Source organism: Montipora foliosa, chromosome 9 (assembly GCF_036669935.1).
Source record: "Montipora foliosa isolate CH-2021 chromosome 9, ASM3666993v2, whole genome shotgun sequence".
In the NCBI taxonomy this organism is placed as follows: Eukaryota; Metazoa; Cnidaria; class Anthozoa; order Scleractinia; family Acroporidae; genus Montipora; species Montipora foliosa.
The window spans coordinates 9,974,371-9,996,870 of record NC_090877.1 but is presented as its reverse complement, the minus strand read 5'-3'; the positions used below and the strand labels follow the sequence as shown (position 1 = coordinate 9,996,870).

At 40.2% G+C, this 22,500-nt stretch overlaps 1 protein-coding gene and 3 long non-coding RNA genes across 9 annotated transcripts in view; 2 read left to right on the top strand and 2 right to left on the bottom strand.

The window, feature by feature from the left end:
- LOC137970887 (uncharacterized) overlaps positions 1–5,145 on the top strand; it is a 13,279-nt gene extending 8,134 nt beyond the window's left edge. Inside the window, exon 3 of the long non-coding RNA XR_011116888.1 lies at positions 4,810–5,145. This is a non-coding gene — a long non-coding RNA (uncharacterized lncRNA). The remainder of the gene's footprint in view (positions 1–4,809) is intronic.
- LOC137970886 (uncharacterized) overlaps positions 1–7,387 on the bottom strand; it is a 26,277-nt gene extending 18,890 nt beyond the window's left edge. For all 3 annotated transcript variants that reach the window (XR_011116887.1, XR_011116885.1, XR_011116886.1), the window contains exons 1-2: positions 7,373–7,387; positions 1,049–1,602 (exon numbers count right to left, since the gene is read on the bottom strand). This is a non-coding gene — a long non-coding RNA (uncharacterized lncRNA). The remainder of the gene's footprint in view (positions 1–1,048; positions 1,603–7,372) is intronic.
- Positions 7,388–10,602: 3,215 nt separating this feature from the next.
- Positions 10,603–22,500, bottom strand: part of LOC137969843 (structural maintenance of chromosomes flexible hinge domain-containing protein 1-like) — a 46,601-nt gene continuing 34,703 nt past the window's right edge. For all 4 annotated transcript variants that reach the window (XM_068816225.1, XM_068816226.1, XM_068816227.1 and 1 more), the window contains 6 exons: positions 19,737–19,850; positions 18,059–18,347; positions 17,278–17,389; positions 16,663–16,946; positions 14,821–15,117; positions 10,603–12,068 (listed from right to left, as the gene is read on the bottom strand). In XM_068816225.1, coding sequence (XP_068672326.1) covers positions 11,308–12,068; positions 14,821–15,117; positions 16,663–16,946; positions 17,278–17,389; positions 18,059–18,347; positions 19,737–19,850 — 1,857 coding nt within the window. In that variant the 3' untranslated portion in view covers positions 10,603–11,307. The remainder of the gene's footprint in view (positions 12,069–14,820; positions 15,118–16,662; positions 16,947–17,277; positions 17,390–18,058; positions 18,348–19,736; positions 19,851–22,500) is intronic.
- Positions 20,307–22,500, top strand: part of LOC137969844 (uncharacterized) — a 2,697-nt gene continuing 503 nt past the window's right edge. The window contains exons 1-2 of the long non-coding RNA XR_011116732.1: positions 20,307–20,401; positions 20,506–20,589. This is a non-coding gene — a long non-coding RNA (uncharacterized lncRNA). The remainder of the gene's footprint in view (positions 20,402–20,505; positions 20,590–22,500) is intronic.

Here is a 22,500-nt window from a genome sequence, read left to right as displayed (position 1 = left end):
AATAATGTCAATGCAATGTCATGCTTCGTTGACCTCGAATGATGTGTTTTTATCGTTGAAAGTAACCTGGCTGTAAAAGTTTATAACGCAGCCAATCAATTTAGACTGATGACCCTTGAAACAAAAAAAAAACGCGTGATGGAAACAAATACGCTTTCACTTGTCTATCGTGTGTCGATGTGAGGTTTTTATGGCTGACAACACAGTCAAGTGTTTTCATTCCGCAGTCGGTGCTTTCAAACCTTCGCTTTCCATTGTTGTCGAAGGTGAACTTTTCGTCACAACGTTTGTTAACTTAGTTCCTTGGAATTTCAAGATGTTATAAAGCTTTGTTCTTCAGCTAATGGTGCATACAGAAATGAAATGATTCTCTGAATTCTTAATGTCTTAGTCATTGCCATCAATTTAAAAAAATGAACAAAATTTCATAAGAAAATAACTCCTTGGGAATGTTTTAAAAAATTCAAATGAGACAGGGACATAGTTCAAAAGGAAACGTTGTTCGTATTTGATATTAATTTTAAGATATTTTGCTGAGTGTCTTTTCTGAGTGATCTTCTATGTCGATTTCGGCAACTTTACGCTATTATTTTGTATTTTGTCTTGAAAATATTTATTTCGACATCACGTGGTCGAAACTCCGACTTTGGCGGCACGTGAAAACAACACGTTTCTTGTTAGGTATATTTTTTGGTCTGAGAATTTGAAAACAAAGGCACAATATCTAATGAATCCGATCTTCGTACCTTGTTATAAATGCTCTTGTGAGTTTATCATGCTAATGAAATTACAAACTTATGGTTGAAAAGAACATTTCTACAAGACGGTATGATTAAGACAATGCTCAGAAGAGTTACTGCAAAGCCTCCGTGTAGCCACCACCTTCCAAAGTCAAACAATGCATGAGCTTAATAGATTTGTAATTTCGTTGTGGATAAATTGTTTAAGCCATCTAAGGTCGTGTTGTTTAGCCCTGATATGATCTAAAACGGTAGCCTCTTCTCATATTAAGCAAACGCAAGATGAAATTCTCTAAGGTGAAGCGTACCTCGAGCATGTTGTGATAGACTGTGCCGCCATCTGGTATCCTGTCGAAGTAACTCACCAATTTGTAATACGCAATCAGGCAAGCATGGCTTTTCGACAATAATGAAAGGTCTCAAATCCTCCTAAAACAGCTAGTCGCGTTACCCACTTCTCAGATGGTTCAACGTGAGCTCAAAGGAGTTAATAACGTTCTTTCATGAGCTACATTTTATACATCGTAAGGAACACCAACTGTTGACAACTTATTCCTCCTTCAACGGAAATTATCCACCAAAAACAAACGTGGATTGGTCGTTTACAATACATAATAACATGGCCTGCATTGTTGAAATACCTTACAATAAAGCTGTTATTGTTCATTGAAGAGCTCAATAGAAACTTTATTGTACTCGAAGAGACTTCGGTTGCTATGGAAACTACATTCCAAAACGTACAACCCACGCACTGTTTGGAAAGTTGCCATATTTGGATACATCTTGACAAGGCTTTTTGATTTTCCATGCTTTGGTTTCTTGGTTAACATTTAACTTAAACGCTCTACGGGATCTACTTGGCCTGGAAAATAGTTGTTTGAGAAGCTAATCAATGATGAAACGATTACGAGATTAGTACAAAAGCGAAAAAATATTCGCTGGTATGAATTCAGCATTTTTAAAATATTTTTTAACGTCACTAAAAGAATTGTTACCCCGGAGGCAAATCCCGAGAAAAGAAAATTATTATTGGTTTACTGTTTTAAGGATGCCGGGCAATATTTGCTCATTTAAAGAGGAACATACTTGGCCGTGGAAACGTCCAAAAGCGGATTAATACGAAGTGTTAATGCTTCAAATGTACGAAAACAATATGAAAAGGTAGACTAAACAGCAGTCGAGATTAGTCGAGAATACACCACGGCGCACAATGGGCTGGTATTCTTCATTTGCGTCATATATATATATGTATATAGATACGTAGACTTGAATTAGGTAAAATCATTTATTTGCTACTCTGAGTTTTGCCTCTGAGCAATCATCAGGCAACTGCCAGAAAGAAGCAATACATGGTGTTTTACAGTGATTTTGAAAAAACGCGTTAGCGATTCGTTATTAGCTAGGATGTATAGCAACATTTAAACAAAACAACCAATTTACAGTAAAGTGCTAAAAATGAATCTTATGGGCTTTTAAAGTGATTATGCTATTCAGGAGGAATTTCTTTTCATGTCCGCATTTTCAGTCTACAAATTATATAGTATACTTTTCCCACAGACACAAATTACACTTCTTCGCTACATTTGAATACGATGTCCCATGCCTAACAACCCGACATTTAATTTCATAGTCAACTTTCGAGTCGTTTAAGCCCCATACATATTTACTAAGCTTAGTGGAATTTCTGTAGCGTTCATTTCTAAAGGAACATGTTTGGATTCTGTAACGTGGTTTCTATAGCACTTCACTGTAAATTGGTTGTCTTGTTTAACCGTTGCTATACAGATCTATACATCCTAGCCAATAACGAATAGCTACCGCTTTTTTTCAAAATCACTGTAAAACACCATGTATTCCTTCTTTCTGGCAGTTACCTGATGCTTGCGTCGTAAGAAGCATGAAACTCTGAGCAGCGGATAAATGTTCTTGACCTCGTTCAAGTCTACGTATCTATTCAAAGCTCTGATGAAACCATTGAGCACTTTTTATATATAACTGCAGGTGCTATATATATATATATATATATGTAGGGAGTCTGTAAGTCGATTTTCTCGTGGAACAGTGCTCAATACGTTAAAGCAGAGCGGAATAAATATTTTAAGAGGAAAAAAGGACGCAACTACATTTCCCGACCGGGAAATGTAGTTGCGTCCTTTTTTCCTCTTAAAATATTTATATATATATATATGTATATACAGCGCCTCTAACAGGGATGAAAGCAAAGTTCTATGACTGAATTGATTAGCTGACAAGGTGAAAAAAATCCCCTTGCTTCTTCGATTATTTCAAATTGAAAGTTGCAGTATATGCTACTGGCAACAAAGAATTTCCAAACAGTTGGGAAAAGAATAGGAATACAACATCCCTTACTTCTTGTTCCACTGAGGAGAAGAGGAAATATGAAAAGATGGATAATACTGTGCGCAGGCGACGCTGTTGTATTCTCAGTGAGGTTCTGAAGAAGCCCGGCTGAAACACAGCTCAACATCGACAACGGCACTTGTTAACGATTTGGTTTAACTGCTTCTTTAAAAAACTAGAAGACAAGTTTTCGGAGATGAAGAACTGATTAAGCAAAAAACATCATCAATTGAGAGTGTAACTGAGGCCTTTTGTCTGGGAAAACTGATTTCACTGTAGGACATTCAGAAACCCTGGTAATGAGATGCACGAAGACTTTGATATAAAGCGTCCCAAAATGTCCCCCTGCCCTTCTCCACAACTTCAACCTCACTGCAGATAGTTAACGTCACGAATTGTCCTATAAACTCCAGTCCTAAAGTTAAAACAAAGAGCCGCATTAACGCACCTTACGCAGCGGCAAAAATAACGCCTTGTTGCTACAACCATTTGCAAAAATGCTGCTGAGACACCATGTGACGACCAAGAAGTTACAAGGGCACCCAACGAGAGAATTAGAAAATTAAGCCAAAAACCTTTGAGGGACATTTCTAGGCTCCTTGCAATGTATAAAGACTGTCTAAAAAGATGTTTTTATCACCTAGAAGAATTTGTTCGGATATCTTAGCTGAAAATTGAAGTGTCCGAAAGTTTTAGTGAATGATATCTTCATTTCAGAAATTGCTAGATGAACGTTACCTTCTAAGAACTTCCCGGCAAACCATGTGCTCATCCGAAACTGCTAGGTGACCTTTTTCAGTGCCAGAAGAAGCAAAAATATCCCTTCTGAAAACGTAAGAGACTACTTTTCCCTGATTGCGAATCTTTTAGGTGATGTTTTAGTAAAGAAATCTATAGCTGTTTGGCAACGTAGAAAAGAAATTCTTGGAACAGTTTGACTCTCTCGAACAAACATTTCACCGAAGATTATCGTTGGGTGCCCCTGAAGTTCTTTGGTGCAAAAACCAATAGCCCTCATCCCCTTCCTCGATTCAATGTTGCTCAGGCTAATACTGGTTAGCTAGCAACATTGCAAAGGGAGGGGGGGGGGGGGGGGGGTTTGAGGGGACACATTATGCGAACAGATGATGTCTCAACTACTTTTGCAACTGACTTTGTAGCACATGCTTAAACCCTGAGGGACACTACGTGTTGGATAGAGCGGTTTTCAATTGAGTGTCGAAAGTAATTAGCGAATTGCTTTGGTTTTGCATTACTTCAGTCAGTGATTGGCTCAAAGTTCTCGCGCTCCTTTTTCAACCAATCAGAACCCAAACCAATCGTGGCTTGCACGTGCACATTTTTCCGCGCTTTGTGTCGGCTACGTGTAATTACTTCGAGTTTTAATTGGTTTACTGGATTGTCTCCGTTCTTTTGATTGCCCAAAGTAATTTTTACGACACTCAATTGAAACTCGCTCTATCAAACTTTGCATCATCTTCGTGCATTTCTGGACATTAGCGCACAAATAAAAACGTATGTATCTTCACGCTCACGAACACTAACGGTACCACACAGGTTTGGCTGTTTAAAGACGGATACCTAAGATTATTGAGGAAACTATTCCCTTTCATGCAACATCATTTATGCCCAATACATAGGGTACAATGGGCATGTTTGTCTCTCTGACAACAAAACTCTCACTCACAAGATGCTGTTTTCTCAGCAGGAAAGAAAAAACTATCGAGATCCATTAATACAATAGCTACAATCTGCCACAAACGTCTACAGAAAAGGCAAAGGGAATCACAATAGAGGACATCACCATCTGAGTTAGTCCAAGAACTAACTTGCCTCTTACACTTCAATGAAGAGATGGAGGAATTCGAAGGAATCAAATGACTCAGTTTGTAGTGTGGTAAAAGTCTCTTGTTAACTGAACACGACTGAAAATTTTTGTAGGCCTGTTAACTCAGTATGGCCTTTCACTGAAGAGAAACAGCATTGTTTCTCGGAGGGAATGTTCATAAATGTTACGAGAATTTCACTAAATAAATTCATTTACTTTTCAGGACTTTGACCGGCTTTCTCCTTTTTTACCTTCGTCTCATCATACGCCAATTATACTGTCATACAAGCTGGAAGAATTTCAGTACTTCTTACAGAGGCTGTGACACGAAATTTGGCCAAATTCAGCGACAGAGAACTAGCAACATGATCAAAATAAAGATTTTGATCCTTAAAAGAAGGTTTGAATTGCCAATACAAAAGGAGGTAAGCTGGGATGTTCAAAATTGAGGAAAATAATGGATTGCAAATGGGATTTTTAAAAGCAGTTCAGCCTGACAGATTTTCAAAGTTTTTCTCTGTCGTTTGTAACTTCAGATTATATACGCTCAACAAACATTTCCTTTTTACGTCTCGTCCGAGAATGAATTATGTCCGTCCTCATCGGTGACCGAGCAATAAACTTTCATCACTTTCATCCGCGTTGATTTGTCATTCAAATGGCTGGAGAACCTTTGAAATAACTCACGATTCTGTGGTATTTCGCCTTCAAACAGAAAAAAACTCATCACGAGCAAAACGTCGTTCCCTCAGCAACTAATTTGAGCCTCAACATCCAAGGGATACATACACAGACTAATTCTTAACGAAAAAAACCCTTTGGCAATTTAATGGCAAAACTGACCTTTTTAACAACAAAGATCTAGGTACACTTTCCTCGTCTCTACGAATGTCTCTGCGAATTTTTTAGTACTTGTCCTAGTTGAATGATTTGTTTCTCAAATGGCTGGAGAACCTTTGGCAAAACCCTATAATCATCATGGATGATTTGGTGGTTCTCTAATTTGTGAAATTTGTCTCCGAACAGAAAAAGGCTCGTTATGAGCAAACGTCCTTCCTTGGGCATCTAATTGCAAGGGACACACACACAGATGCATCAAATTCTGAACAAAAAAACCCCTTTGGCAACGGCAAAACTGACTTTTTAAGACTGACAAAATCTAGGTACACTTTCATCGTCTATGAATGTCTCTTCGAATGACGGTTTCACACTGAACTCGATTGAATTCTCTGCCGGTCAGTTATTTTCAATAATTTCACTTACTTTTTAGACAAAACTTTCTAAATCAGGTCTAATTATCATGAAAAGAGTTTTCGAAACCATGTGCTGGCTTGCTAGTTTCGTTATCGTTCGTTGCGAAATGAGCTTGTTGAACCTTTTGCGAATACGCTGGAACTAATTGCAGTATATCGAGTGGAGAGCGTGGGTCATCCTTATAGGGCGGCATACAACTGATCGCGTTGAAATAATAAATCACTTTGTGCGATATCTCTCCCTGCTCCGAGAAATGGTCAAACCTGACAGCTTTCAGTTCTTGGGAAAGAATCACCGAAGTCATACCGGCAAAGTTTTAAACTGATGGATATAAATTCTAGGCTCACTTCGTTGAAGAAATTCCTTTCTTTGTCTGTACTTAATTTTTTTCAATTATTTAAATTCGTGCTTAATCACCCTCCACTGAAAGCGTTGCAACTAAGTTGCGAATTGACTCCGTCAGCGATACGGTTCCAAGTCGTTGGCGACATTTATGCATTATAGTATAACGAAAAGATTTGTTAACTGTGAAGACTTTCAACCAATGGTTTGCTGCCAACATTGCTTTATTATTGCTTGCAAAAAGTCATATCGGTGCTCAAATCTCAGCCAAAGATCAACTGTTAACAAGTTTATCGCCGCGAAAAATCGCGCGAAAATGTCGTCATTGTCTGATGGCCAAAATACGCACTTTTATTACAACTGGCAAAAAACTGGTTTAATCGCCTTCGAAGGCGACACAGATGTATTTACTCACAAGTTGATAACTGATGATACACAATGGCGGAACGAGGGAAATTTGGTATGTTAGCAAAACAATGATGATGCAATTGCCAACAGAATTTTTACTACGCGGGATCGATTACAATGAGTCATTCTACAGAACAATAATGCACTGTTTTTACACTGCAAAGTCTAAAATAACAAAGAGCATATCTAATATTGACAAAACCACATCTCTTTGTTCACCACAACTTCATAAGTCGTTTTCTTAGTAATCTAAACTGAAAGCGGGGGAATTTTGTGGCGTTGTAAATCAGTTTAGTGAAGAGAGCGCGAAAGGTTTTAGCCTACGAAGAAGGGTTGTTAAGGCCCCTTTAACTTACAATAGCCATATTTCTACGCGTTTAATCAACCAGCATTTGGTTATTTATCTGTGGCTTAGTTAGAATACAATAATATGTCCTACCTCTTTAGGTTTCCTTTACTTAGAGCTTGGATTCTCGTTGGGAGGGTTCAATGACAGTTCATCCTTGTCTAAAGACGTGCGGTGAAGGTCATATCAATTGATCGATTTTTTTTTTCATTGACAAACTTAAACAAGGAGCTTTTTCACGTGTCGACCAATCACATGTCGCAGCAAATTTAGTTTGGCTTCCAGATTCTTTCGGTGAAACCTTGGAACGAGGTTTGTTTTTGGACGACGTATATTAAATCCCATATTGTATAACACACAGGAGGGAATTTCTTAAAATAGATTTCCAGAATCATACCATCCTCCAGATCCGTGCATGTATCCACGGAAATGAAAAGCCACAGAAGAACCCCGTTATTTTTAAGTCCCTGAGAAATTAGAAATGTTCAAAATAATTGGAAATTCAGCATAACTGACAGAAAGATTTGGGCATCGCGTTAACGCGCTAAATGCTGCTTGACATGAAAGCATACGAATTCTGTTATTTTAACTTGTCTCTCTTCCTTGACGAGCAGCGATAATTCTGTACCTACACGCAAGCAAAGAACTTAATTCAAACCTTTTTTTTTAATTTTTAGCAAAACGCAAATTTGGCCGTAAAGTTTGTCGTTTGACCTCAACCCGAGGCTTAATCTCTCTGATGAATGAAACTGAAAAATGACCCGAAGAAAGTCGGCGTAACTTCAAAACCATGAACAGGGACTTCAGTCAAACGGGTTGGAAATAGAGGCCTTGTGGATTGCTTGAGATCTACAAGTGTAATTATTTCTTGTATACCGTGGTCGTTCAAGTTTCTTAGGCCCGTTTTAAACGTCGCATTTCACATGAGCCGAATCTAATGCAAATGAAAAAATTCTATTGTTTTCGTTCATTTGCATTAGATTCGGTACATGCGAGATGGATTTCATGGAAAACCGCAACATTTACATTAGCATTTAATAATTTAGTAATATTCACTTTATTCAAGACTCAAGGTACATTGAAGGCAATATGACCGGCGAGTACAAGAGCTCGACGAGAAGGATAAGCAGCAGAACACAGAGAATAATCTCTCAGAGCAAATGAACAACCCACTTATGGCGTCCAGTGCGGGAATCGATCCCGAGCCAAGAAAAGGTGAAAGTGAATACTCGCACCACAGCGCCAATCCTGCCTGCCGCTAAACGCTAACGAAATAGTTTCTGTTTTTACTTTTTTCCAAACACGCTCGAAAGCTATTCCAGTGAACAGTTTCAAAGTCGACGGTTAGTCAAATTAATCCGATTGAGAACACCTCTTATTGTTTCCTTCCATATGCAACGAGGCAGCACAATGGGGAAAGTCAGTTTATTAAACTAATAGTTTTGCTGGCTTTGAAACTGTTACCAGAGGAAGACTACCCAGCCTTTGCTTTTGTTTTACGGACATCGAGATTATAGATACGCGGATTACAAGAAATTCGAAACAGGCGTTGAATTCACCGATGATCGAAACGGAGACCTTCAGCCGCTAATACAAAAGCTTTGCACTTCACTAATTTACTAAACAACAAGTTTTGCACCGATCCTCTCCGATTAATCATAAGTTAGGCAGAGACGACGAAGCCGCAAAAGTCATTCCTCCTAGATGACATGCCATTTGCCTTTCTGGTAACAGGTGGAGTAAAACTGAACTGGAAAATTTGTTTCACTGCCTCACTAAACCTAATTTAAGAAGGGGCGTATTTTTAATTGGCATAACCCTGTTTGTCCTTATTGCGGTTTTAAGACTTTAGAATAGGTTGCAGTGAATGACGCTTTCCAAAAGAGAATGCTCACGATATACGCCCAAAAACACGCCTTTAACTGGTCCCCAAAATATTTCAAGTTCACGTGATATGGACATCTACTTGACCTTTGTCCAACCTTCTGAGATCTACAATAGTTCCATTTTTGTCTTTTCTTAGACCTGTCTTTAATTACCCCACCTTATTGATAAGGCCAAGAAAGATCACGACCAACCACGATTGAACATGAAATGGATAACATTGGAATAACTACCAATAGTTTATCCCTTCCGAATTCTGTAGATAGAGCAACGCTTGTTAGCAAAATATCAGGTGATTCAAGTTGAACTTGCGCTGAAAACAACGCCCTTACCAACTTCGAGTCAGTGAATAGCAAATTTTATGTGAAAGGGGAAATAACGACAGGCTTCGTCTTGTTATAAAAGCCTCTCTTTCTCTTGAGAACCTAACGACGTAACGATCATTCACACAATGAATCGGAAATTTGACCGAACAGTTTCTCGCTTTGACCCTAACCGCTACAGAGCAGTGATGTTCTAGACTTGCCTTTATAAAGATTAGTTGATTAGAACGTGTCGCTCGTTCGTGCTGTAGCAATTAAAGTAAGCTACATGTCCTAGTTCGATTAAAGTCTAGTGATTCGATGTTTCTTTTTACCCATCCAAACAAGTGTAAAAAGGTCTCAGAGGTAAGGTGGCTCTGAATCCGCTCCACAGAGTTTTTTCATACTTCGCAGAACGTTTCATATTGGCCTGGTGACCACATTAGGGCTTTAAAAAATGAGGGGCACCGACTTTGTTTTTGAGATATGAGCAACTAAAAACAAAAGAAAGGGCGTTTTTTACAGGGCTTTCCCGTTGCCACGGTGACTTATTACGTCACAATAATGACCACATCTTGTTCAGCAATAGAGCGGTTTTCAATTGAGTGTGGAAAGTAATTAGCGAATTGCTTTGGTTTTGCATTTACTTCACTCAGTGATTGGTTTAAAGTTCTCGCGCCATTTTTTCAACCAATCAGAAGTGAAACCAAAACCAATTGTGGCTCGCGCGTGCACATTTTCCCGCGCTTTGTGTCGGCTACGTGTAATTACTTCAAGTTTTGATTAGTTTACTGGATAGTCTCCATCCTTTTTGATTGGCCAAAGTAATTACTTTGGTTTTGGTTTTACGACAGTCGATTGAAACTCGCTCTAACTGGTGTTTCATATGGTACCACAACATTGCTAAGACGTGATACAGTGTTGTAATGCCAATCCTTCTAATAAGAACGCTGCTTGACTGAGTTTGAGCCACCTTAAAGAATGGTTTAACAGCATGCACCCAAGACTCAGCCCCTCGCTGCTGCCACAGTCGTGGCTGTACTGGAAAGGTATGCATGGGTAGGTAGGAGACAAGCTCGTTCCAGTTAAAACGTGTGCCCACCAGAGGTATGCGACAACTAACGACGAACGTGAAAATTCTACAATAATCAGTTGCTGTGTACCAGCTTTAATAAATTTTTCACATCAATAGATTGACTACCTAAGACATAATCGAGTATTAAATCGATGGTTGAGGATGTCATTAATTCACGACACGATACATCGCTAGATCGAAATTGGATTTAAACACAAAGCGAACGATGACTACTGGAGGCACGTACAAAAGGGTGAAATGTTATTATGATCAAACGTTAACCTGTCCTAAAAGTCAGCAGTTGTTTAAGTTAACAGTGTAAAAGCTGTCCGAGCGATCAATATAAACTTCGAGAAGGTCACGCAACTGACAAAACTTGAATGAATATGTTGCCCAACGCAATTAAAAGTGACCCAGTAAAAATGTTTCAGCTTGTCAATTAACTTGTGGCAAAAGTTGGGCCAAGACTGGAAAACTGTTGTACGCTTACTCTAAAATTATACTGCCCGACCAAACCATGTTAAAAGACCCGGATTTCCTAAGATGTTTTCGAACTTTTTTCTGATCTACAGCTCTAATTCAAGTCTCTGTTATCTCGGAGGGCATGCCAGCAGGGCTTACCCTTTACGTAAAAACGTTACTAATAAAATTAACCATTGTCTTAATATCTTAACATCAAGCCAGAGAAAAACACTAGCAACTGAAGCTCAAGAGGAAGGCGAACATTGGAGATAGGTTCTTGACGTTCCTCCACTAAGAAAGTCCACTCATCTCCTTCTCCGTTTTTCTGCTGGTTCATCACTTTCCTTTTCCACTCCTACTGGTCTCAACTTTCTCAAATCCCTTTCAAGTTCATTTATCCGCGGCGTCAATTTATTTCTAACTTCATTCAGCAGTTGTTCTCTCACCTTTACCTCTTCAAGCTCTTCCCTGTGGGTCTCGCACACCGTCTGCAGTCTTTCCAGTGCCTCGCGTGTTTGTGTAAGCCTACGATGCTGGGCGGTTTCCCGCAGCGGCAAAGCGCCGAAAGAAAATTTAAGATCTGCGAGTTGTGGACAGCGGCGTTTGGGATCCATCAGGCCATCCGATGCGATCATGTTACCATCACGACACAAAATCGTGGGACACGGCTGTTTCATCTTGGTGAGATGCTCGCGGTAAATTTGCCCGGATCTAAGGTCTTTCACCACAATTGTCTTTGACAGAAGATTCCAGAAAAGGGTACAACGAAGATAGCCGTTCTCGCTCGTAAACTCCAGGAGATTTACCGCGAATTCGATAACACTGCTATACCTAGGCGGTGGAGAAGGTAGTTCTAACGGCAGAGGCTTTCCGTCGCTCCCATCGAAGTCTCTTTTGGTAAAACCAAGCAGTGTAGCCTCGCAGTAGGCCGGGTAGCCAGCATCATAAACTTTCCTCTGCTGTTCCGTGGTGCTCGTAAGTGCCACTTCCATCTTAGACTGAAGGTACCAAGACAAGATACGCGCCAAAAGCGGGTCAGACACAAATGCCAGCTCTGCAACTATACCTGGATTGGGAGGCAAAACGTTTAAAGCTCAACCGTAACTACAAACTTTATCTAAGCAAAGATTATCGTTCAAGCGCTGAAACGGGAAACCACAACCGAAAGAGGGAAATGGCGGGACAGCAAGCTATTACCTCACGGTTACATTTTCGGTAGAAAATGTAATATATGGTCAAGTTCTCCTTAAACCGTTATTTAAGGGAACAACGTGGAGAAAAACGCCTTGAACAAGGTAAAGAAAACAATTTGGGTCGGCAAAAGGAAAGAGAAAAGAAGAGAGACCCGGAGCGAAAAGTTGAGCCTACCTCTTGTTCGAATCCTTCACAAGATTGATACATAGATAGTTTTTGAGGTTTCAAGCCTTGCAGCACAACACTGAATTATGTGATAACTTTACAAAAGTTATTACGTAAATACCCATTAACCAAGAGTGCGGTCTTTACGGGAAAATGTCAAACAGAGGAGTTGCCGAATTGACCCGCGGCGAGCAATGGCGTGTCAATAGACCTATTCGACTAACTAAAAGTTGTACCCAATTCAAAAATCTCTGGGGGTTACGATGCCTTCGATGTCTTTAAAAGTCTTAAATTTTTTTAAGTTCGTCGCACGTCGCATATTATCAGGCAGATTGTTACAAAGAGTAGGAGCATAAACTGAAAAAGATCGATCGCCATACTTAGAATAAAACTTGGGCATGACGAAAACGCCTCTAGATGACGATCGTAATGATCCAAATGATACATATCTTTTCAGCATGTCAGATATACCAATCCATTTAGTGCCTTAAAAGTCAGTAACAAGATTTTAAACACATTTCACTGATTCACAGTTCGGTCAACAGGTGTCACATGATCATATTTCCGTTTGCAAAATATTAGGCAAGCAGCACAGTTCCATACAGCTGGCAGTTTGTTAATTACATACTTTGGGAGTCCATACAATGAGGCATTTCCAAAATCCAAACGACACGTAACAAAAGCGCGAATTTAAGTCTTCGTATTGCCCTTTCCGAAATTCAGCAGGGAACTGGGGCGAGTTTCAAGTTTTAACTAATCGATAAACGGACACTACCACATGAAAGATCACGTTGAGATTGGTCATTTGGCCAAGTATGGTGCTTTTAGGGTGAACAGAGACCAAGTTATGGACCTTGAAACATGGTTCAAAATTCATACAGGCGTCTCTAATTTTGATACAGCGTCCCCCAAAACCACAAAAACTCTTAAAATTTTTATGATTTCCGTGATACTCTTTAAAATGGGAAAACATAGCGATTTTCATCGCAGCTTCTTTCAAATTGTAAATACATGACGGGATTTTACAGTTGTCACTAAACTGATAAAAAAATTAGAGTTTATATGGTTTTGGGGGACGCTTTGTCAAAATTAGAGACGTTTGTATGGATTTTGAACCATGTTTCAAGGTCCATAACTTGGTCTCTGTTCACCCTAAAAGCACCATACTTGGCCAAATGACCAATCTCAACATGATCTTTCATGTGGTAGTGTCAGTTTATCGATTAATTAAAACTTGAAACTCGCCCCAGTTCCCTGCTGAATTTCGGAAAGGCCAATTATTTTTTGGTGCGTGCGACATAACGCATATGGAAAAAAGATGTTTCGCAAACGTTTGACACGTGATGCTCAAAAGTCATGTGGGAGACGAAGATAACACCAATGTTTCTGGCAAACGGGGGGGGGGGGGGGGGGTAACATCGTGGTAACATACTGGCTACGTCCAGTGAGATATGAAGTTAGCCAAGCGAGAACCTCGCCTCCGATGCTAAACCAAACATTTAGGGCGCGTTCGATTGACCGTATTCCGGAATAGGAATACATGGAATAGAAGTTAGAAATCCTTCGTTTTTGCAGAGATTCTTAATATTGTCAAACATCTGCTGAAATGCTATTTTTAACATAGATTTATTGTCCTTGTTGCCGCAAAATGCCACACACAGTGTTTTAAATCATCACTCCACGTATTCTTATTCCGGAATAGGGTCAATCGAACGCGCCCAAAGTCTGTGTAACAATAACCCATGATCAACTGCATCATGCGCTTAAGATAAATTCAGCAGCAGCAGAGCAACTGTGCGATGACTATCAACGGCACTACGAATGTCACTCTGAACCTTTAAAAGAACTGTTTTCAGTATTATGTAATCTCTTATATGCTGACTGGAACAGTTCACCACCTTTTCAATTACTTTTGAAAGGTCACAACTTTAAATGATATGGAAATAATTCGAACAAAACGTTTTATTCCCAAAGGATTTGAATTGGGTAGAACATTTAGTTCGCCGAATTGGTCTATACAGCAAGGCCGAGCTATGAAATTTTCTCGTAAAGACGGCACGTTCGAGATTAATAAGTTGTTTAGAATACCGCCCTGGCACTTGGCCAACCAGAGCTCGTTATATCGGCAACAAAAACTAGCCATATTGAATACAGACTAAGACGAATATACCTTTGCAGAAGCGACGCGCGCGTATCACGCGTTCAGGCAAAAAATTTAATTGGCTATCTTTGAGTTTCTTCCATCATTGACCAATCAGAATGCTTGGTTTGCTACTTCTTTTTGCACTGAATTACCTCTGTTCTGCACTGTGTTACCTGAAATCTCAGTGCATTTGTCTTCACCAATAAGAATGGAGAAATTTTCCAAGTATATTATTAGATAAGTTATACATAATAAGTTGAGAATGGTTCAAATTTATCACACAACAGCACAAACAGGCCACAGCACAGTCATTCACCTTTCATGTATTGCCGTATTCTAGCGGGTAAGCGGCCTTGTTGCACAACAGCTGGTCGAGTGACTGTATGACTCGCTTCTAAGTGAAGCAACTGATTTTTAGTGCTCTGCAGTACGTTGACTACATCTCGCGGTCTCGGATCTCCTCTGAAAGCACTTCGGACAGGCGTCTGTGCCGCCACAACTTCAGCTTTGCTGTAATTCGCCTTTTGTTTTCCTTCACTGACACTATGCTCAGCATCTATGACTTGCTTCCTCAGTGATTGTAGCTCATTCTGTATTCGCTGAATGTGCTCGTCTGCAACACAAAGCAGCCGGCGCGTTCAAGGACTTAAATATCTAGTGTTACGAAATTTATAAAGATCGACGCAACACTGTGCTCGTCTGCAACACAAAGCAGCGAGTACAAGGACTTAAATATCTAGTGTTATGAAATTTATAAAGATCGACGCAACACTGACACCGCTGAAGGGACCAAGATTGAGAGCGAGAAAGTGTAGTCACAAACCTGATAAGTCCATAAAATCGGGGCGCACTTAGAATAATTCCGAAGTAACACTGAAATATATTTTGCCAGTGCAAAGGTCGCTGTCGTTGTTACTCATAGCGGATGGCATGATGAATATATCCCATTTGTGGCTAACTTGATAGCGTTTGCACTTTGGCCACTAAGCGGATTAATTAATTGCGAAGACACAAAAAGTACAAATAAAGATTAAATTCTATTAATAGAGAGATCAAGCATCCCGTTTACGGCAAACGGCAGACTTAGATCTGGGTTTTGCCAAAAATGGAAGAACCTCGTTTGATATGAGCTCATTTCTTAGGTGTTAGCAGCAGGTATCAAGTACCGCTTTTCAAAAGAGAGAGACGCGTTTGAAGAAAGTAATTTTATGACAAGCAGCAGCAACCCACCCTTTCGCGTTTGCCGTTTCACGAAAATGCCATGCTTTTGAGCTCTCTAATACTTCAGACGCAGTTGACACTTCATCATCAATCATCATCATCATTATTATTATTATTATTATTATTATTATTATTATTACCTATACGTAGAGAGATTTACAGCTGTATTCGAAGACAAATAAAGTTTCCATTATTATTATTATTATTATTATTACTGCTACTAATACTACTTATTCGGATGCTCAACCAATTGAGGTCATAGCTATCCTTCCATTATGGTTGAAAATTCGCGGCGATGAAACCAAATGGGATGACGACTTTCAAGCCCGCTGAATGAATGAAAGGACGACGATTTATAACTTGTGGTTGACTTTTTAGAACTGATGACAGTGAAAGGTCGATGCTCTTTTGCATTGACGTTGTTGATGGCCACAATGCAGCAGTACATTTATCTACGAACCTGTCCACTGAGTGACCTGATTAAAGTACAACCGAACCCTGGTTCTATTGTGGGACTGAATGGAGCCTATTGTGACGGCAAAAAAGGGATATCGATCTTGCAGAACACAGAGAAACTTCATAAAACGTGCGAGGAAGAAATTCGTAGAGCACTTTTTACAGGGAAGAGCGTCAAATTCAAGGCCACATGCCAAACCAGTGTGTGGCCTTGTCAAAGCTCCTTTACATACGTTACACGGCCCAGTTCCCAAAATATAAAAAAGAACGCGAAATTCAAATTCACTTTAAAAATCGTGAATTTAACTGACCAATTCAAAAACATTTTTTGGATGTTGCTTTGAAAGATATATATAGATGTTTAAAAAGTACGGTAATATTAGGGTTCAGTTGCACATAATGCAATCTACTCTTATCTTGGGATTAATGAAGTAAGCTAAAAGAACAAAAAAGAAAATACCTTCAAACGCATATAACTTACCGGTACTGAAAGCAAACTTAACGGAGAGCGGTTCCACTCCAGAAGCTGAAAATACTAAGAAATAGTCACCAATATAATTTCCAACACGTGCACAGAGCGTGAGCTTTGGTAGCCTGGCGATGCCGCGATTGAGCGTGACCTGGACCGGGGAATTTTCCAGCGCGGGAAGAATTGTCCCAGCGGGTACAGACCCTGAAGGTTTGATAGCTACACTGACAGCCATGGAATTATCGGCGTTGTTGCCACAGCGGTCCTTGGCCGCGATTTCCACGACCTCCACTCCACTATGAAAAAAAAAAGGAGTCGTTTTTATTCGCAGGGCCCGGTTGGGTCCGTTAGGAAAGGAATGAGAGGTATACAGTTTTTGAGTTTACGTAAAAGGTTGCGAATTGAAAAGCATGCATCTGGTGAAAAAAAGGCTGGGACTCGAACATCTGGTTGCAAGCACGGAAATCATGCAGCCGGCGCAGAGAGCGAGAAAACGTGTTGTCCACGGTGTACGCGGGAAAGGATATCGTCACCACCTGGCGCGAGAAAATGAGTAACCGACAAATGTACCAGACACAAGAAGCCAGGAACACGAGCGGGAGCTCAGATTTATTTGAATTCACTAACCTTCTCCCAGGTCGAGGAAGAATGGTACGCCCTTTAACATCTGCAGTACAAGACGCGCTAAGGACTGTAGGAGAGCCAGATGGAAATAGTAATTCGAGTTTGTGAGCGGGACCTAGAGACGGACAAGAAAATATGCCACTTATTAGAAAATGCAACAACCTCTAATTCCACTTTTAAGGTGACTCCCTGGTTTTGCATTGCGCAACCTATGGCGCATAATTTCGTGCGTCATCGCCGCGCGTATTAGCTCGCACATTGTTAAAATGCGGCGGATTTTCAGTAACGCCACGCTTAATCCGTCAAGTAATATTTTCTATTTTCCCCTGAACAAGTACGGTGACCCCCATTTTTTATTTCATATTTTTGCTGAGAACGGTGTCTGCACGGGGTAGTAAGAAAATCAACAAAAACACACGGTCAGTTTTTTGGTAATTTCATAAATTGTACAGATGGACTCATTACGAGTCGAACAGCCCACACTCAAGTTACGTACACTCAAGTACATTTTTCCAGTACGTACTTTAATTAAACAGATTGACGCCAAGCTCTGCGTTACCTCATTGATTACATTGGGGATGCGTGACAGTTGTCAATGTAGCTTGAATAGCTGTATTTGTCAGCGTCGTACCCCTCCCCCCTTTTATTACATTGTTATCATCTCCTTGATATGTTACAACAGTGTGTGAAGTTTCATCGGAAATCTACGACAAGTACTATTGACAGGGAATCACCTTAACTCAGCCACTCACTCGCCCTATCTCCACTAGCATAAAGGACATACCCGGTTGAACCATAAACTGGACTGGCTGACTCCTGGTCATGTGATCCTCACTGGACAACACACACTTGAGCCTTTCTCTATGCTCAGTGTACTGACAGACTATAGACCACATTCCAGCCACGTCTATGTACCGATTTGCTATTGGTTGAAAAGTGACTCTGCCAGCTGTGTTTTGTGTGGGTTTTCTGTACACTGTTGTGGTCTGCGCTGTGCCATCTGGCCGAGTGATTTCAAGACTAAGATGACCAACCGCGTCCACTCTGACGCCATCGTCCGTTTCACATTCGATCTTCGTGGAAAAAAAAAACAATTAAAGAGAGACGTTTTTGGCCAACTTAACAGGGGGATTACTCGTCAACGACTGAAACCACAAAGAAATCAATACAAAACAATAGTTATTGAGGATAAAACGAAAGACTCTCCTCAACTGGCACGAGCGTCAGTTTAACACTTTGAAAGTTTGTTCACTAAGATCTGCCAGACAAAAACGTAAAATAACGAAACTGACGGATTTGTGAGTAACATTGGTGCACGAGAATGAACTTTCTTTTCTTTCGGCACGTTCGTATCACTTTAACTGCTCGTTTTCAGTGAAGGGACAATTTAGTTTCATTGTTCAGCGAGAACAGAAACCGCAAACTTCGCGTCGTCGTTGAATATGCTCCGTATCAACACCGTTCAGTTTTTCAACAATGTCACCGCGGTTCGACGGATGCAGAAAGCATCTTGCCCAGTTGCAAAACAGCCACCATTTACGCATTTAGGGAATGCAGCATTATCGTACCACAAGTTATCCAATTATGTCTGCTATTGAAAATTACTACTAATTGAATTAGAAATCGGTCAAACAGGTTAAAAATGTCCTCACTAGCACCCAAGTTCAGATTAATTTACATTCTTGGGTCCATGTTGCTCGAAAGCCGACTAGCGCTAACAAGCTATTGAAAAAATAAAGGTTTTAATTTTGCCTGTAGAAAGTGATCACACACTGAGTGTAACTTTAGCTTGAAAGAAAAGAAAAGAAATTCTAGGAGTGCAAGTGCAAGCTTAATTTCCGCTATTTCCGGATTAGCAGATTCGGCTTAATTGAACATCTGGGCCCTGAGTGTTAAAAAAACGTAAGTTTATCAAGTTAAGTTCATGACCTTGTGGTTTTATTTTATTTTTTCTACGCGGTCTAAATCACGAAATTGAGGAACGTACACGGTAAATGTAATTGTAAAAGCAGTGGCTTGTGAGCAGTCGAACAACCTGTTTTGTTATATAGTTGAATTTTTCCCCCAACAGCGCGCGAAAAACCTTAAATAACAATGACTACACAGCGCGCGCTCTCATCGGTTACTTCGAGGTCACATGACATCTGACAATAAAGCTGTTTCCCGCCAAAAGTCTCTGAGCGAGCAACAGTGCAAAATCTATGACGTCAGAGGGTAACAGTGCACTGTTACCCGCGAATGTTGACCGACGACCGCCGTCGCTGTTGCCGTTGCGCGTTTTTCTTTTTGTGCTATATAACAAATCACTTAATCACTGGTCACGAGGGAAATAGTTAATTTTGCTTCCCTCGAATTTCGATGTTTTGCTCGGCTGCGTCTCGGGTAAACATTGAGATTCTCGGGAAACAACATTAGCTGTTTCCCTCGGGACCAGTCCGGGTTTCAGTCTTTAATACATGTACCTCTAATACGGGAAAAACATCTGTGGCCTTGCGGGCCGGCTGCTCCGAGGACACTTGCGCAATCACAGTTTTGACTCGGTTGCTCTTCTCCAAGGTCGCTGTCACTGTCGCTGCCTGTAAAAAGGAAAACGATGGGACAAACAGTCCGCAATTCAGGTCTGGGTAGAGAAAAATTGGCGCGTCGCTATTTTTCGTATAGGGTCAAACTATATATATCACATGAAAGCTAATAGATTGAATTGTTTGAATACAGTTTTATATTTTTTGGTATTTAATGCTGCCTTATAATTTTGAGGCCTCAAACTCAGATCGACCTAGTCTGCTGCAGAAGCTTCTGCCCCGTCACTTTATTGCGAAACTAACCGCACTTTGCTGCATTTTAGGGTGCGTTTCTTTATAAAAATCCAAATCCGGATTCTTGAATCCAAAAAAGGATTTTGCGTTTCTCTATCAAAATTTGAAAATGGATTATGAATCTCAAGAATCCACCCTTGGAGTGGATATATTAGATCAAATCTAAATCCAGATTTTTAGGATTCACGATCCGTCCGTTTCTTTATGATAGGGATACAAAAAGTAGTACGTTTGGCAAGCGGTCGTCTTGTGGATTCCGTCATATTCTCGCCATTTTGCCAGCTGAGTCATGGCAAACTGTGGATTCGAAGGTGAGTTTTTCGTGAAATCGAGCCGAAATTATCCGTCCTGTTCGTATTTTCATAATTGTTATAGATGCTTAAAGAGTCTATGTATCTCTTATTTCTATCAACAGGACAATACTGGACGCATTTATTGGAGTATCAGTGGAGTAATGACAGCGGTGAAGGCGTTTCAGTACATCCTTACGTTTCAAATGGTGAGAACGTGAATATTTCAAGCCCCCCTCAGTTTTTCTATTTACCATCTCAGCTCAAAAAAAATCTATTTTCGGATTCTTCGTTTCTTTTGTGGTAACGAATCCGTATGATCTCGGATCAAAAATCCGATATTGGATTTTCTTAAAGAAACGCACCCTTAGTCACAGATAAATGCTCTCCAATACCGTGTGAGAAATTTTTGATATGTTAAGAATTGAAGGAAATATCACGCACCAAAGTCGAAACTCTCATTTCATACTTAATGGGGGCAGAAAAAGTGCCATAAAATCAGTCTCCGAAGACAAACGAAAAATTTTCTATGAAAATTTGGAAGCGATATCTTAAAACTCGTCGGGACACGAAGTCCGAGAAGTTGTAATTTCGAAATAGAGCTTCTCAATAACTCCACCCCGTACTTGAAAGCCAATTATGCTGAGCCAATCGGCGTTCGGGCACGTGCTAAGCTGTCAATTGACACCCAATCGTTTCACGTGTGATTGACATGATACATCAATCATTTTTCGCGCGCAGATTATGGCGGGAAACAAATAAAAGCGATTTTAGCGGTTTTAAAATTATTTTTCAGAATTTTTTATTCAGGAAAATATACTTCACAGCCTACCGATTCATGATTTGCAAAAACAAAAAAATTGAGCGAGACGCCCAAATTTACCTTTACCGAGACCCCTCAAGAAGGCTCGATAAGGTTTTCTACAGGCAACAGTGGATTTCAATGGAAAACTGGGATTACACTGAACACTGTCGATACTTTCACAGTGGGTGTACGTTTTTGTCTATGAGTCCACAACTGTTTCTATGGCAACAGTCCAAGCAACGGTACACACGGCTAAAAGATCCTCAAAAATTCAATTCTGGAAAACATGTTAAAAACTAATTCGTCGACCTTGTTACTTTTGCTCAATTTCGAAAACCTCATTAAGGCCCGTTTCAAACGTCGAACTTTGCATTTGCCAAATCTAATGCAAATGAGCGAAAACACTTGATTTTTCTCATTTGCATTAGAGTAGGCACATGTAAAGTTCGACGTTTGAAACGGGCCTAAATGTTCTCCCCACATACGTAGTATGGTGGACATTGAGTTTTATGAAAATTGTTTTTGGAAGATGAAAACAAATTACATTAAATATACATTTTTTAAAAGTTCTTTAAGAATGCGACGAGACGAATCCCTACTAAATGGATCGGCAGTGCTGTAGTCCTTTTCCATTGGAAACGAACTACTGCCTGTGGAAAACACTCCTTAAATAGACCACTTAAAATATATTAAAATTCAGCTTGATGGTGAGACTTAGAGGCACAAACAAAAGCAATGAATAAACATGTTCATTCAGTTTCCATTGTTTGTGTCCTCTAGGCCTCGCTGCCACGCTGAATTTTAATATATCGAAAGTGGTCTATTAAGTCCATACGAGATTAAATTTTTTACCACAGTTGCTTGTAATCTCAAAATCTGATTGGCTAATTTACCGGGAGTCTAGACAACGCTGCTCGCAATTGTAATAGCCAATCAGAAACGTTCATTTTGAGAAATAAACCAATCACATTGCGAGGAAGTTATAGACAACGCTTGCTCTTTCTTTGTGTCATGATCTTGGTCACGCTCTGACATAAACATTTTCTGCTTACGAGCCAGAAGGCCCATCAGGCCAGCACTTGTCTCCGGTTTCATTAGCATGAAGCGACTAGGAGTATTTCTACTCCCCCTAGGGATGGGGTGCTAGTCCATCGCAGGGTTACCCCCAGCATTTCGCCGGTACCCATTTATACACCTGGGTGGAGAGAGGCACCGTGAGAGTAAAGTGTCTTGCCCAGGAACACAACACAATGTCCCCTGCCAGGACCCGAACCCGGACCACTCGATCCGGAGTCGAGCAATCTAACCATGAGGC